General features: G+C 48.8%; 1 protein-coding gene across 5 annotated transcripts in view; it reads right to left on the bottom strand.

Moving 5' to 3' along the window:
• LOC137653612 (TBC1 domain family member 31-like) overlaps nucleotides 1–15,234 on the bottom strand; it is a 125,485-nt gene that overhangs the window by 2,001 nt on the left and 108,250 nt on the right. For all 5 annotated transcript variants that reach the window (XM_068387163.1, XM_068387162.1, XM_068387160.1 and 2 more), the window contains exons 15-16: nucleotides 15,010–15,189; nucleotides 14,777–14,897 (exon numbers count right to left, since the gene is read on the bottom strand). In XM_068387163.1, the coding sequence (XP_068243264.1) occupies nucleotides 14,777–14,897; nucleotides 15,010–15,189 (301 nt within the window). The remainder of the gene's footprint in view (nucleotides 1–14,776; nucleotides 14,898–15,009; nucleotides 15,190–15,234) is intronic.

The following is a 15,234-nucleotide window of genomic DNA, read 5'->3' as shown; positions in this document are numbered from 1 at the left end:
ATTCATCACATATTTCCAAAAAGTTGTGGCATCCTCTGTTGTATGAACTTCCAAAAAAAGGGTATTGATCCTTAATATTTTCAGGAATCAAATCCATAAACAGTATTTTTCTATCTCTTAAAAAAAATATTACTTGTACTGTATCGGAATATGACAAATTCGAAGATAATTTGTATTTTTCCTAACCATACAAACCTTAGCTATTTAAACAGGGTTTACCTTTTAGCGCAGCTGAAATGGCGAGCCATTAGAATTTAACGAGGGTGTATTACCCCCGCGCTAGTTAGCGGGGGGGGGGTAGGGGAGTGGTAGCTAGCTACCCCTCCCCTCCCTCACACACAGATGAATGCTCACTTTCACTTAGAGGTAGGACTTGTCTTGGGGGACAGGGCTGACGGGCAAATGTGTGTAAATAGCTAAGGTTTGTATGGTTAGGAAAAATACAAATTATCTTCGAATTTGTCATTTGTTCCGTAACCGAAATACAAACTAAGCTATTTACACAGGGTGACTTACCCCTTAGGTAGGGTGGAAAGTCCCCAGCCATACTGGCTTTAGCTTTACCCGGGGACTCAGAATCCGAGTGAGTAGCACTCGATAAAAGGAGTCCCTGCACCTCACAAGTTCCTTGCTTCGCAAGGAACCATGTGGCCTACGTAAGCTTGTGTGTGAAGGAAGAAGTGTGACCCGTCCTAGGCAGTTGACCTGGAGTTCCAGAAGGAACTCTGGGTTAGGACGTTCCCAATACCACCTCGTCAGGGTATGGGGGACGCGACAGTATTGACTCAATACTCGGAACACAAGGAAGCATGGTTTACCTGCAGAGGTTCGAGGTCAGCTATGCAGAGACCAGGATGCTGCTTCCCCGTAGAGGGGATGATGAAGAAAGAAGTAAGGGCCAGACATACTTCTTTCGTTCATGCAGACTAAAACCTGATAACAATGCCCTCAATCTTCTGTTACCTGTCCAAAAGAGGTTAGACCAGCTGTTGTGTAGCCACCACGAGCGATAGAAAACGTATCGAGACTCCTGTGGGTCACGCCCTGCAGGAAGCGGGCTGCGAAGGTCATTAGACGCTTCCAGACTCCAGCTTGTAGCACCTGCGTCACAGAGTAGTATTACTCGAAGGCGAGGGACGTTGCGATGTATCCAACATCGTGCTGTAGGGCGACGTGACGGGGGAGGGTCTGGAGACAGGTCGAGATGAATGTCCTTGAGTCCGGGCTGAAGAGGTATACTGGTGACTCTCCCCCATGTCCTCCTTGTGCTCCCAAATCGGCTGCAACTGAGGACAAACTGCAGCTGTTCCCAGCGCTAACCTCTCGATTCCTTTACTGGCAAGAATGAGAAGGTCTTGGGACATCAGATACAGAATGGAGACTCGAAATCTTGAATGAATCGGACCGAAGGGCCGGGACCCCCAGATTCTGAGTCTACCCAACAACTCAGGAGCGAGCCTGAATGTTGCCTTCCCCTCTTCCTTAGAAAGGGGGGAGTCGTAAGAGACCAAGAAGATTACTTACACACTGGCCCTGGCCAGAGTGAGCAGGAGACCCAAGGCGGAATACAATCCGAGGCCTGTCGTAAAGGATCTTGAGAAGATCTCTTAAAGGACTAAAAGTCCGAGCCATGCTCCAAGTTGGAGGTCTTCCTCCGACTAGGGCAGGGACGATCGTTGCTTCGCATGAGCGAGGATAGATCCAGCGGGCAGGAAAAAGTTATTCCTTTAAGCCTGAAAGTCAGGGAAAGGCTGAGCGACAGGCTTCATTGCCGAGAGCGGAAAGGAGTTTCCTCCCGCCGAAAGGCAATAAGACCGTTATTGCTGGAGAAGAGGCCTCAAGGGAAGAGGTATATCTCCCACGGCACCAACCACCTTAGACTCTTCACTTTGCCTGGGAGACCCCTGTGGATGACTATCGCAGATGACACAACCTCCGTACCGCGACTGTAGCGGGTTGTCTCTTCTTGAGGAGGAGGCGTAGTGTCTCCAGGCATGAAGCCGAAGCGACGCCCTGGTTTGGGAGAGATGTCGCAGTGTGGTTGCTTGAGTAGTCTGCGCCGTGGGAGAAGCTCTCCCGGGAGTTCCGTCAGGGGAAGCAGAGGGTCCAGAAACCGTTCTGCGCATAGTCCCAGTGGAGCTCTCCCATTGAAAGGTTGACAGACAACCTGGTCTTGTTGAGACCCATTGTCCACAGACAAAAGGGAGGGAAGACGCAGGCGTCGAAGTTGTCCCATCACCGAAATGCATCTTGCCAGAGTCTCGGGGTCCGAGACTGGGGGGAAGAATAGCGGAAGCTTGAGGTTCCAAGCTGTCGCGATCAGGTCCCCCAGACCAGTACTTGCTGGTTACCCAAGGTCAAAGACCCCCAGGTACACTCTCTCTACGAGGCTCTGCTCGGATAGTCTGAGAGAACATTCCCCTGCCTGGAATGAGAGAGCCGATGGTGGTATTGAGAGAATCTCAATCATCCCGGTATCTCTACTGCAAGATGTGAAGGTGTGAAAATGCGTCCCCTGCTGGTTAGAATACGCCAGAATCATGAAGTCGACGCGCACGGGGCGACTCGGCAGGAGCTGTAGGATCTGAAGAGGGGCCAGACTAAGGCCCCTAAGCCTGCCTGAATGATGGAGAGGTATCCTTCAGGTCTTGACCATAGGCCTGGACCGGAATATGCCCCCCCCCCTTTCCTTTGACGAGTGCACCTGAGCGGCCAAGAGGAAGGCAGGGAGAGTTCTCTGGGGAAACAAACCTGCTATGCCACGGCGGGATAGCCACACTGCATCATAAGCAGGAATACTTGCAGTCTAGGCTGAATTCGACGAGCACCCTGGAAGATGGATGGAATGGAAACTGAAAGTACCCGTCCTTCCGATCCAGGGTTTAAGGAGTCCTGTCGCCTCGTTACCAGTCTGATCGATTCTGCTGGTCTACGCTGGCCGAAGTTTGTTCGACAAACTTGATCAGGGCTGAGAGGTCGACTAAGGACATCCCCTCTCAGATCCTTTCTTACAAGAAAGGATCGACTGAGGAGGCCGGGGGTGAAGCCGTCGATGATCCTAAGGAAGACCTTCGCCTAAGATATGGATCATTCTACCCAACCGGGCAACTCTGCTGATGCTATGGCATAGAGGTTCAGAGACACTGAATTTGCTGACAGAGACGACAGGCACGATATCCTTGGCTGATCATAGAGATTGTGCGGGAATGGGCATCGGGAAGCTGTCATTCGGATGAGTAACCTTAAGCATCCTCCCAGAGAAAAACCTGCAATCCTAGAGTTCGTGAACTCCTTTTAGGACTATGACCCCCGGGGGAGTCTCCCGTGCCATCTGTTCCTGACAGGAGGAAACTGCAATTGGACACCTTGTCCCAGTTGTCGTAGCCGATAACTTAGGCCGACGTGATTGAAAGAAAAGGGCGCTGGAGCCCTGCAGAGTCTGGAAGAAAGCGCCTTGGATTAGTGAAAACGGAAGTCGATTTCCTCCGCACAGCCGCTGTCTAAGTCTCTGTTCTTGGGCACAAACAAACTCTTCTCAAGGATGGAAGGATGTCTGAGGTCGTCGACCTCCACAGATGAGACACCCGAAGGAAGCCCTCAGTCAGCGCGTCCAGATGGTACAACATCGAGCTTGTCCGCAAGTTAGATACTTAACGACGAAAGGCCAAGGTGCCTGAGCTCGAGAGGAGGAAAGTACCCATGCTCTTCCTGTAGCTTCCTTGAACCAAACCTCGGGCCATAACCGAGGAGGGAAAGAACCTGGTAAGCTCCCAGAGGAAGGGGTAAGCAGTCATCCCTTGTCCGATGGAGAAATCTCGAACGGAAAGCCCCCCCACCAAAAATCCTTCCAGGGAATGACGAGGAAGGGCTAACCAGGTTCAGGAAAGAGGAGTGTTGCTCAGATCTCCCTTAAGTTTCTCCTATTCTTGCAAGTGCCATGCTCTGCATTTACGGGGTGAGGTCGTGTTCTGGAAATACGCTCCAGAAGAACTCGCCAGGCTGGCCATGCTGCGAAAACCCCATTGGGAATCGTGGTCGCAATCGCCCTGGAGCTCGCGCGACGGTAATTAAAAGATTTTCGCGTGGGCGAACGTGGAAGCGCCCATGCGCGGTAACGCAAACGAAGGTGAGCGAAGGAGCGCAGAAGGAGGGCGAGCGTGGTAGGAAGGGCGAGAGCTGGTGGTCGGCGAGCGATAACCCATAGACGAGCAATGGATACTGCAAGAAATAAGCCGACGTTTGTGGGAAGAAACACTGTAGGTTCGCGCAACGGAACACCATCCGTCCGCGTGATGGAAAAGCGTTGGTTCGCGCATGGGCGAACATTGGAGAGCATGGGCGCGGACGCGCATGAGCGTAGACGTGCAGGCACGTGGGCGTGTGGGCGCACAGGCGAATGGTCGCGCGGTCGCGCGGGCGAGCGGTCGTGAGGGTGGGCAGGTGGATGAGCGCGAGTCCGAGGCGGCGAACGCAAGCGTTAGCGCAATGGCGAGGAAACGCGCTGCCGCGTGGGCGAGGAAGACCGCTGGCGATATGGATCAACAAGCGATCGGTGGTGAGCTGGTGAGCGCTAACGCGCAGGTTGGCGATGGCGCGTTGTGTTATGCCGACGCGATGGTCGAGCAGCATGCGCAGGTGAGCGATCGTGCGTTGGCGAGCAATATGCGAAGGTGAGCGATCGCGAGCAGCATGTGCAGGAGGGCGATCGCGTGATGGTGATCAGCATGCGCAGATGGGCGGTCGCGCGATGGCGAGCAGCCTCTGCAGGTGGGCGATAGCGCGATGGCGAGCAGCCTCTGCAGGTGGGCGATCGCGCGATGGCGAGCAGCCTCTGCAGGTGGGCGATCGCGCGATGGCTATCAGCATGCGCAGGGTCGCGCGATGGCGATCAGCATCCGCAGGTGTGCGGTCGCGCGATGGCGATCAGCATCCGCAGTTGAGGGTCGCGCGATGGCGATCAGCATCCGCAGTTGAGGGTCGCGCGATGGCGATCAGCATCCGCAGTTGAGGGTCGCGCGATGGCGATCAGCATCCGCAGTTGAGGGTCGCGCGATGGCGATCAGCATCCGCAGTTGAGGGTCGCGCGATGGCGATCAGCATCCGCAGTTGAGGGTCGCGCGATGGCGATCAGCATCCGCAGTTGAGGGTCGCGCGATGGCGATCAGCATCCGCAGTTGAGGGTCGCGCGATGGCGATCAGCATCCGCAGTTGAGGGTCGCGCGATGGCGATCAGCATCCGCAGTAGAGGGTCGCGCGATGGCGATCAGCATCCGCAGTTGAGGGTCGCGCGATGGCGATCAGCATCCGCAGTTGAGGGTCGCGCGATGGCGATCAACATCCGCAGTTGAGGGTCGCGCGATGGCGATCAGCATCCGCAGGTGAGCTAGTAGCTGGCGAACCATGTTCCTTCAGAAGAGTTGGAGAACGTTGGCGTGCCGGCTGTAACACACGCGGGCGATCCGGAGATCGCCGAGAGACAGGTGATCGCTGGCGAGCTGATGATCGCTGACGATCAGAAGGCTACGCGTGGAAGCCTGCGTATAGAAGAGAGTCCTTGACCCCGACCTGAACCGAAGTTCTAGATCGCGAGGGCGAACGTGGGCGCACAGGGCGCGTAACAGGAACCAACAGGAACAGCAGGGATGATCATCATGAAAGCGCTGACGAACAGGAGAGAGCTGATGAGCAGAAGAGCACCTGTGCGTTAACACTGAGCAGGAGCAGGAGAGAACACAGCAGAAGGGCGCGCAGGGAAACCCTGACACGCAAGGGAAGAACCCCTGTGGGAGGCAACCCTTTTCCCCGAAGGGATCGTTGTCCGTCGGAGGACCGCTGTCCGTCGGGAAGACCGTTGTCCGTCGGGAAGACCGTTGCCCGTCGGAAGACGAGATCAGACTGCTGTCCATTTGCACCAAGGCGGAAGATCGAGAAAAAGGAGTTGTAGGCTGCAAACGGAGATTCAAAAAGGCGCCTCAAGCACCCTTATAGGGAGATGAGAGGCCCTTACGACGAGGCGGACGGTGGGCCTTACGGCGAGGGAGGCCAACAGCAACAGCAACAGAAGAAACCTCCGAAGAGGAGTCTCTATGAGTGTACTCTCTCGCGAACGAAAGAGAAACACTTCGTAGAAGAGACTGGTCGGCAGTGACCTAAAAGGAGCAATCCTCCGAAGAGGAGCTCCTGCAGTTGCCCAGCCCCTTGAGCGAAACTGCAGGTGTGACCGCTCAGCACCAAGAGCATAGTCGCACGAAAAAAAAGCAAGAGGAGAACCCTCCATAAGGGGAAAAACTCAAGCCTGGACAGGAAAAACTTCCCTCGGAAGGAAAGTTACCTGCCCAAGGAGGCAAGCCTCCCGAGAGTTCTAAAATGAACTGGAGAGCTGTCCGTCGTCACGGGAGTACTTCCAGTAGAAGGAGACACGCCCCTGACGAAAACACAAGGGGGGAGGCAGCAACAGCCGAATTCCCAGGACTCAACAAGACAGCTCACACCGTTGCCATATTACAGAAACGAACTAGATCGGTAACTGTAAAAAAATAAAACAAAAAAAAAACATTAGTACACATTCATTCCCCGGGAAGGCTCCGAAGAGGAATCCCGAGGGAAAGGAAACAAGAATTACACAACAGGCACGTGCCCTCACAACCACTTACACTCACGGAAGGAGAGCTGTAACCAAAACAGAATTATAACAATTATAATTACAGTATGTAACTATGTAATTATGTAATTTAAAAATGAATGAACACTAAGGAAAGAACGAAAACCCCGAAAGGAATCGTTCTACAAAGCTGAAAAATCAACAAATACAATTAGATTCATAAACTAATTGAGACAAACGTACGGCGTAGCAACCCCCCCACACGGAAAGGAAGCTACAAGGGCGTAGTAACACGTAGTAAAAGGGTGAACGACCTCAAGAGAGAGAGAGAGAAAGACATAAGTCAAACTCGATCGCCACGCATAACGCCGTGGCGGCCAACTGCCGAGGACACCACGTAGATAAGTACACTACACACACAAATCTGAAAAGGAAACTTACTGATTTCTATACTCAAATATGTATATAAACATGAAAACATGTTTACATATATATTGAGTAAATGAAAAGTAAGCGATTAAGTAAAGACAAAACAAACAATGGCTGCCAAGAGAGGACCAAGACAGAGACGTCTGTCACAGTCCGAGCCAAAAGTGAAAGTGAGCATTCATCTGTGTGTGAGGGAGGGGAGGGGTAGCTAGCTACCACTCCCCTACCCCCCCGCTAACTAGCGCGGGGGTAATACACCCTCGTTAAATTCTAATGGCTCGCCATTTCAGCTGCGCTAAAAGGTAAACCCTGTGTAAATAGCGTGGTTTGTATTTCGGTTACGGAACAACTACAAATTTTAACTAACAGCAATTGCTTAGCATTAGAGAAAATAAATTTAGAAAATTTGGTTGTATTCATAATTTTTATCTTAATACAATTATAACATAAAAAAGTCATTTGTATTTTTCATAACTATACAAAAGCGAATGCACAGGGCCACCTCGAGAAGAAGTTGCAGTTGATCCTAATTAGGGTCTAGAGATGGCCATGACAACCTGAAGGTTTAAGTGCAAGCACCTTTGAAGGGCCAGGGCTATTGACAGCTATTGCGCTGTGGAATTGGGAGTCCTACGAAGTATATGACAGTCATTCAATGCTCCACCAACTCCTGAACGGCACTCGTTGGCAGAAGAGACGGGAACTTCTGCACTGGTGCATTCTGTAGCACAAGTGCCACCTCTAGACCAACCTATTTTAGGAATTGGGACATCACAGCATCTTTTCTTTTCAAAACCTAGTTGGCTGACTGATGTGCCAAGAAAAAAGTGATTGCTTTACCACTATATAGCCCGAGCTTCCTGTGCTTCTCTGAAGTTGACAGGTGATAACTGTCGTCTTTATTAACTATGTCCTGACCACAGGACTAGCCACAAGACTGCAGGCCATAGCTGACGCCTTCATGGCCACCGGCTCAGAGGCAAAGACAGATGTGTCGAGGTGATAGAGCATAAGACTTAGGCAAGTAGAATGTCTGCTGTCTCAAAAAAGTGCGTCGGGCAGGATTTTGCTGGACCAACTGGAATATAAGAGTTCTCAGATCCTCAAATTTGATTGTTGCTTTGTCAAGGGCAATCCTAGCAAGGTCTAGCTGTGGCAGGTCCAGAAAAGGTCTCAAACCTTGAGGGGTGCCAAAATGTCAATCAATGACCAAGGTCTTCCTTGAAATTGATGCCATGGTCACAACACCAATGCAAGAAGTTCCACAAAGCAGCATGCCAAATAGAATTTCTAAAAAAGTAATTTGTATTTTTCCTAGCTATTCAAACAAGTCCTTTATTGGGGAGATTGCTTCAGAACAAGCTGGAGATGGTTAGAATTGTTTAATGAGTCGTTAAACAACCAGTGGAGGGAGAGGGTGAGAAGCCCCTTCCTGCTGGATTAGCCTCACTTATAACTTTTCAGCCTAGGACTGAGAGGGATGGTTGAGGATGTCACAAAACCTATCTACTGGGCTAGCCACAAGACTCCAGGCCATAGCAGAAGCCTTCATGGCCTCTGGCTCAGAGGCAAAGACAGATGTGTCTTATGATCCAAGTCCCAGCTCACATGGACACTGACAGGTCTACTGGTAGAGGTGATAGAGCAGTAGACTTAGGCAAGAAGAATGTCTGCAGTCTCAAAAAAGTGTGTGGGCAGGATTTTCCTGGACCAACTGGATGCAAGAGGTCTCAGATCCTCAAATTTGATTGTCTACTTTGTCCAGGGCAATCCTAGCAAGGTCTAGCCATGGCAGGTCCAGAGAAGGTCTTAAACCCTTGAGGAGTGCCATTGTCGATCAATGACCAAGGTCTTTCTTACTTGAAGTTGATGCCATAGTCACAACACCAATGCAAGAACTTTCACATAGGAGCACACCAAATAAAATTCTTAAAAAAGTAATTTGTATTTTTCCTAACTATTCAAACACAATTCCTTTAATGGGGAGATTTGTTTAAAGAACAAGCTGGAAATGGTCATTAGAATTGTTTAATGAGGGGTTAAACAACCAGTGGAGGGAGAGGGCGAGAAGGTCCCCTAGCTGGATTAGCCTCGCTTCTGACCTTTCAGCCTAGGACCGAGAGGGATGGTTGAGGAGGGAAGTTAGCTTAACAGACTCAGATTTGTATAGTTAGGAAAATAAAAATTGATTTGCTTGTATTTTGCAACCATCTTTTAATAGGGAGACACAGCATGGTGGGTTGAAAGTCTCCTTAGAACTGAACTGTAGGGTTATTTTTCTAAGTGTCAAACAACCTGGTCCACTAAGGTAGCAAAGCAGTGACTCCAGCAATCTCCTAGCTGCCTTTCATAGGGATGAGAAGACCTGATAGGGCCCGGCCAGTAAATGGGGAAATATATTAGGTCAATAATATACCTGTATTATGATCAAAGGGTAGTATAAATTTCATCATCCTCCTTCTTGTTAGGATTGAAGAATGGAGCTCAAAAGTGTAACTTACCAGCATCAAATTAGATCCATAGTGTAACGTTTCAACTGCTTTGTCTCCAGGAGGAAGGACAAAAAATAAAGGAGAAAAGACAATTATTTTACCATTCATTCCACTTACATCTACACATAACCATAGCCATGATGCTTCCTGTCCCATGTAGGAGTTGGGCTGGCCACACAACTACTTGCACAGTCCCCACAGGATCAAGGTGTCAAAGGGCTTGTAGATATACTCACATTAAGTAAAAGGCTGTGGTAGTAGTTTGACGCTTCCAAATCCCAGCCTTCAGTACCTGGCCTACTGAAAGTTACAAAGCGTTACCCAACCATGCATCTGCTTTGTCAGCTTGCAGAGAGGGCGCGAGACTGTGCTCCCTCGCTTTTTGACATGGGCCACTACAGTGGTATTATTGCTCTTCGATAGCAACAAGTGCTGCCTCAAACTTCCTTGGAATGATTGCAGCACTAGAAAGGCTGCTTGCATTTCAAGGATGTTGATATGCCGAAGCATTTCATCTTGTGACCAGATACCAAAGACAACCAGATCATAAGTGTGTGCCCCACCATTCCTTCAATGCCTCTAACAATAATTGCATGTTCAGACGAGAGTCCAGTAAGACTCCCAGGGTGAGGTTTTCCTCGTTCAGCCACCAGGTAAGATTGGGCCAAGCCTCCTATTCCACTGTAACAGAATGGGGGATCCTTGTCAGCTGACCACTAATTCTTTACACACGAATGAAGAGATCTATGGTGCCTCACCTGGGTGGATCGAGCTTCTCCAACATGGAAAGATGGCTGAGAAGATTGCCAGCACTAATCCGGTACTTTTGTCTTGAACAATACCAGGCACACAGCCTCCTTGAGCTTGCTGATACGATTTTCTGGCGGAAAGACTCACTTCTGCCATGTCTATCAGCATGCTCAAGTACTTCTACCCCTGCTTGGGTGTGAGTTTCAATTTCTCCCAATTCATTACAATCACCAGATTGTGACAAAATGCAATAATCCGATCTCAATTCACTAGCACCTGTCTCTCTGAGGAGACCAGGATCAGCCAATTGTCAAGATACATCAGCCATCAACAAACGTATTCCTTTCGAGTGAGCCCAATCCACTACCACGATGAACACCTGTGTAAACACCTGGAGAGCTGTAAACAGTCTGAAGCAGAGAGTCTTGAACTGGTTTGTCATACAGTAGAGGGAGCAGCAAGAGTACTTTTGACCTAACTGATGCACAGGTACTTGAAATTAAGTGTCCTCCAGGTTCACCGGAAGCATGAACTCCCTCTCTCTCTGATGGAAGCCTGTACAGACTGCACTGTTTCCATCCTGAACTTTGTCGAATAAACTTGTTCAGGGGAGAGAGGTCGATGATCAATTTTTAGCCCCCAGTTGAATTCTCCATGAGGAAGAACCGACTGTAAAAGTCTGGAGACTTATATTGAACGACTTCGGGCGAGTTTTCCAACATCTCTTCCACATCTGTCCACAAGGCTTTTGGTGATGTTGGATGGCAGGAAGTAACCATCGCAAAGGACACTCAATACCTGTGTCTTTGCTAAGTTGCCCTCTGGAGAGACGGGAATCTCCCTACTCCGGGAGTGGTAGAGAGGGAACACTGGCCTCAGCGTTTCCCTCGAACCCTTCTTGGAGAAACCACGTTGGGGTTTTCTAAAAGACTGTGCATGCACAGGCTCTTTCCAGGAGGAGGTTGTAGGTGGTGCAGATCAGGGCTAAGGAGCAGGCGCTAAGCCCTTCCTTGACCCCAATCCTGCATGCCCTTGAAGGAGACAGTGAGCTAGATTAGGTAGTCTTGTAAAGAATTTAGCAACGAAGCTACCTCGGGGCTAACATGGTTTGAGAAATGGGAAATCAAGGCATCCCATCTCTTGAAAACCCAGTTATCTAACTGGTTTGCTAATTGGTGTGCAAGGAAGGTTACTGCCTAACTGCCCAACAGCACGAGAGACTTATACTTCTCCAAAGACTCCCGGGTTGATAACCCCATTGTCTTTGCAAAGTATGGTACTGCCCCTGACCACTGGTCAAGCTCAGAAACAGTATTGAGGAAGGCCAAAGCACACAACTATATGGCTGTCGACTCAAGAGTCCAAGAAGGACGTACCTTCCGCCTTGAGTCTCTCCAAAGTCTCCCACTCAGTGCCCACACCAACGGGTTAACCTGCAGGGATGCTGATGCAGCATTCTATGACGTACAGAACCTATGCTGCTCCGAGAAAGGGGTGGGGGGCCAGGATCTTATTTGACCAACTGGACTGGAGAGAGCTCTCAGATCCACATCTGATCAACTCAATCCAGGGCCAAATCCACAAGATTCGACCAAGGCATATCCAAGGATGGCCTCCAGATTTGAGGAGCACTGAAGTGCTGATAAACAACAGGTTCTCCCTGAAGGTGGTGCCAAGGTTGCCTCCCCCCCTTCAGTCAATTGTACTCGGCGATGAGAGCATGGACTTTCAAGAAGCAACATTCTGGCACGGGATTGTCTGCCTCCATCAGCACCGGGCCAAGGTTCAATGTCCCAGGGGCAGCAACAGTCTGAGCACCCATCTACCCAGGTGGGGTAAAGGGCGTGGCAAGGTGCTTCAGAGATTCAATCCCCCACAAATACAACTGCTCTCTCGCAAAAATAGAGCCCAAAATGTAATCAGGAGCCAATGATAGTGGAAAACATTCCTGGCACAGATCCCAGCAGAGACGACAGGAGTAGCACAAACTCTTACATCTGCGGTCTGCACAAAGACAGGTGAAGAGCTTCCAGCTTTCAAAAGGGTGCAGCAGACATTCCAAATAACCCCACACACCACCATAATCTGAAAGGCCCACTGATGCAGATCCATATTCCCTGGATACCAAACAAGGGGGACAGCAGCAGGCACACAAGCTGAGGAGACTGAAGCAACAAAACACCTCTTCGCTGTGTTTTTGGACATTACCAAGACACCGGCAAAGGATTAGCTCTCTTTTTACCCTTCAGGGCATATGCCTGTTACTACAAAGTAGGCCACGACCTTCACTCATCACATGGAGATGATTGTGAACAATCACATCCCCTACAAGAAGCAGAGGGAGTGTGGATCTACAGCTATTTGTAACAGGTTGCAGCGTCCACTTTTCCCCTGGCAAGTATGAATCTCTTGCTTATTCACATCTATCACTAACAACCAAAGGCATTCACTTCCTGAATGAAAAATAAAATGACAATGTTTGATTAGGGAACAAGTGGTACATCCAGACTCCCTCCCGTAACAAAAGTGAGGCTAATCCGCCTGGTGGGGAGCAGGACTTTTTTACCCGCTCCCTACAAAAGTCGTTTGACCTCTCATCAAATAATTCTAAAACAACCGTCTCCTTGTTAAAGGACTATGGTTTCTATTTTGAGTAAGAACAACTGGATTTTCTGCTCTCGTAGATACCAGGGTTAGGTGTGAAGGCTTAAGAACAGGAAAATCCTGAGCGGCCTCTTCCCTAGTATGGGACAAGACCTCAGCAGGCTGCTAAGATCTACCTCTCCTCTATGAATATGAGCGGTCGGGCTCAAGGATAGAACCAACAGTGTAATTAAGCTGATGACAGACTAGGCTGGTGGTTTTGGGTGATAGTGTAATCTTCAGTAACAATCAACACAAGACACAGAAGAGGTACCTTGTACTGTTTCCTTTGCTGATCTTGGTAGGGAATAAGCCGTGTCCATGCTCATGTACACAGGGCTCTGGCCCTGTACAACATCGTCCATGAGAAGTGCCCTCTACTCAATTTGATATACAAAAGTAATCCTAATAAAGAAAAGAGCACTATTAGCATGTCCATTTACAAAAAGGTGGAGGGTGCCCAAGTTCTTCCAACCATTAACCAATGGAAAAAATGTACGGACCCATGTATCTCTGATCAGCCTGGCTACAGGTCTAGCAATGCCGATTAACCGGGCCACGGGGCTTTGACCTTAGTCCCAACGGGGGCAGGAGCCATCCATCTCTCCTGAAAGAGAGGCAAGATTGTCAGGAGTCCTAAAGGACTTCTTACGATTGGCCTTCCTGGACTTATTTTTTGAGAAGAGAAGTGTCAGAATCAAAAGTAGTGAAGGAAGAGCTGGAAGAAGGGTGTACAGTATTCTCTTCTTTCTCTTACTACCCTACTTTTCAGGCTCTGCAAACAAGTGCTGAGGTCAATGCAACCATCAATGGCAATGCTCCTCTCCAGGAGTAACCAGAGAAACTGTTCCAACAAGAACTAGTTTCAGGGGCCTTACACTCACTGACTTTATTAGGGTCACCACTGGGGACACCAGAGGCAATGTAACCTATGCAACTAGCGTTCTCTTGGAAAGATATAGAGGGCCTACCTCAAAAACTAGCCTTATTTAGGTCAAACTCTTTGTCAGCAGTCTGCATGGCAACAGGATAGCTTCAACGCATGTTGGAGTCAGCGTTCACTGGGAGACCCCCCCCACGCTAACAAACCCTGAAAAATTCACTGATGTAGATGTTGAAACCTACTCCCCGAGTCAGGGGTGTATACTTCTGATGCTTAAGCTGCCTGCAAACTTGAAGGGGAGAGAAAAGTGCCACAGAGCTTCTCCGGCACTATCTTGGTTGTTGCTTATATGCCTAAGTATTCTTAGCCTTCTTTTTCCTCCTCTAAGCTAACACATACTAATGATCTTGACACGCTCTAAGCTCGGCACCTGGGAATGATTGCAAACAATCATGTCACCTACAAGATATAAAGAGAGAGGGGACTCTCCAGCCGTTTTAGCCATAAACCAGTTATAGTATCCACCATTCCCCCAGCATTTATGAACAGCTTTCTGCTTCACCTCCAAAATAAGAACAAAGATGGTAATCAACCATTTAACTGAAAGGATAGAGATATAGACTAACAGACTTGGGACACAACAGTATGTCTGTACTCATGGTCAAAGACACAAGTGACAAGGCCTTGACAAGAAAGTTGGCTAGGATACTTTTCCACGCTTGCCACCTGTTTACTACCTCATTAACAAATTCAACAGCTGTCCACCAGCTCCTCTGAGAACATTCACTATTTTAAAGGACAAAAAGTTTTTATATGCATAAGAACAGATTAATGTCTAAGAGCAGAAATTTATTGAATAATATATAAATTTCAGTACACTGTACTGAAAACAAATCCTTTGGACTTGCCCTTTTAAAGTCCAAGTACTGCAATTTGATATTGTTGCTTGGTGAAACTACCTATTAACATAATAATTACCCATATCTTCTTGCTGTTTGGAGAATATTCCATCAGTTCTAGGGCTCCTGCTGACAGTCTGGCATAATGGAGATGGGAGGCCAGCACTCTTAGTGCGAAGACTTCGCTCTACTCTTTCTCTCTATAAAGTAAAAATATTACATCGGTAAAAGAACTACAAACCCTAAAATTATATATTACTGTACAAATATGCCATACTACTGATAAACTTCTGAAACTTTTTTTAATTTCACCTCTTCATCTCTGGCATCTCTTGGTCCAATGTTGAAGATTGGTAGACCTCCCCTGGGAAGAGGAGTAAACTGACCAAACTTATCCTTAGGAAGACTGGTGCTGCTGCTTCTAGCATACAGAATGTATGCTTTATCTAAAACCGGTTTGACCGACATCCAAGATTCTTGACTAAGATACATCTGAAAATAGCCAAAATCAGCACAAACGTCCACTGCAGGTCTTCA

Source organism: Palaemon carinicauda, chromosome 14 (genome assembly GCF_036898095.1).
Source record: "Palaemon carinicauda isolate YSFRI2023 chromosome 14, ASM3689809v2, whole genome shotgun sequence".
NCBI classification, from domain to species: domain Eukaryota; kingdom Metazoa; phylum Arthropoda; class Malacostraca; order Decapoda; family Palaemonidae; genus Palaemon; species Palaemon carinicauda.
Note: the sequence above shows the minus strand (reverse complement) of the source record. Positions and strands in the feature narration are given on the sequence as shown.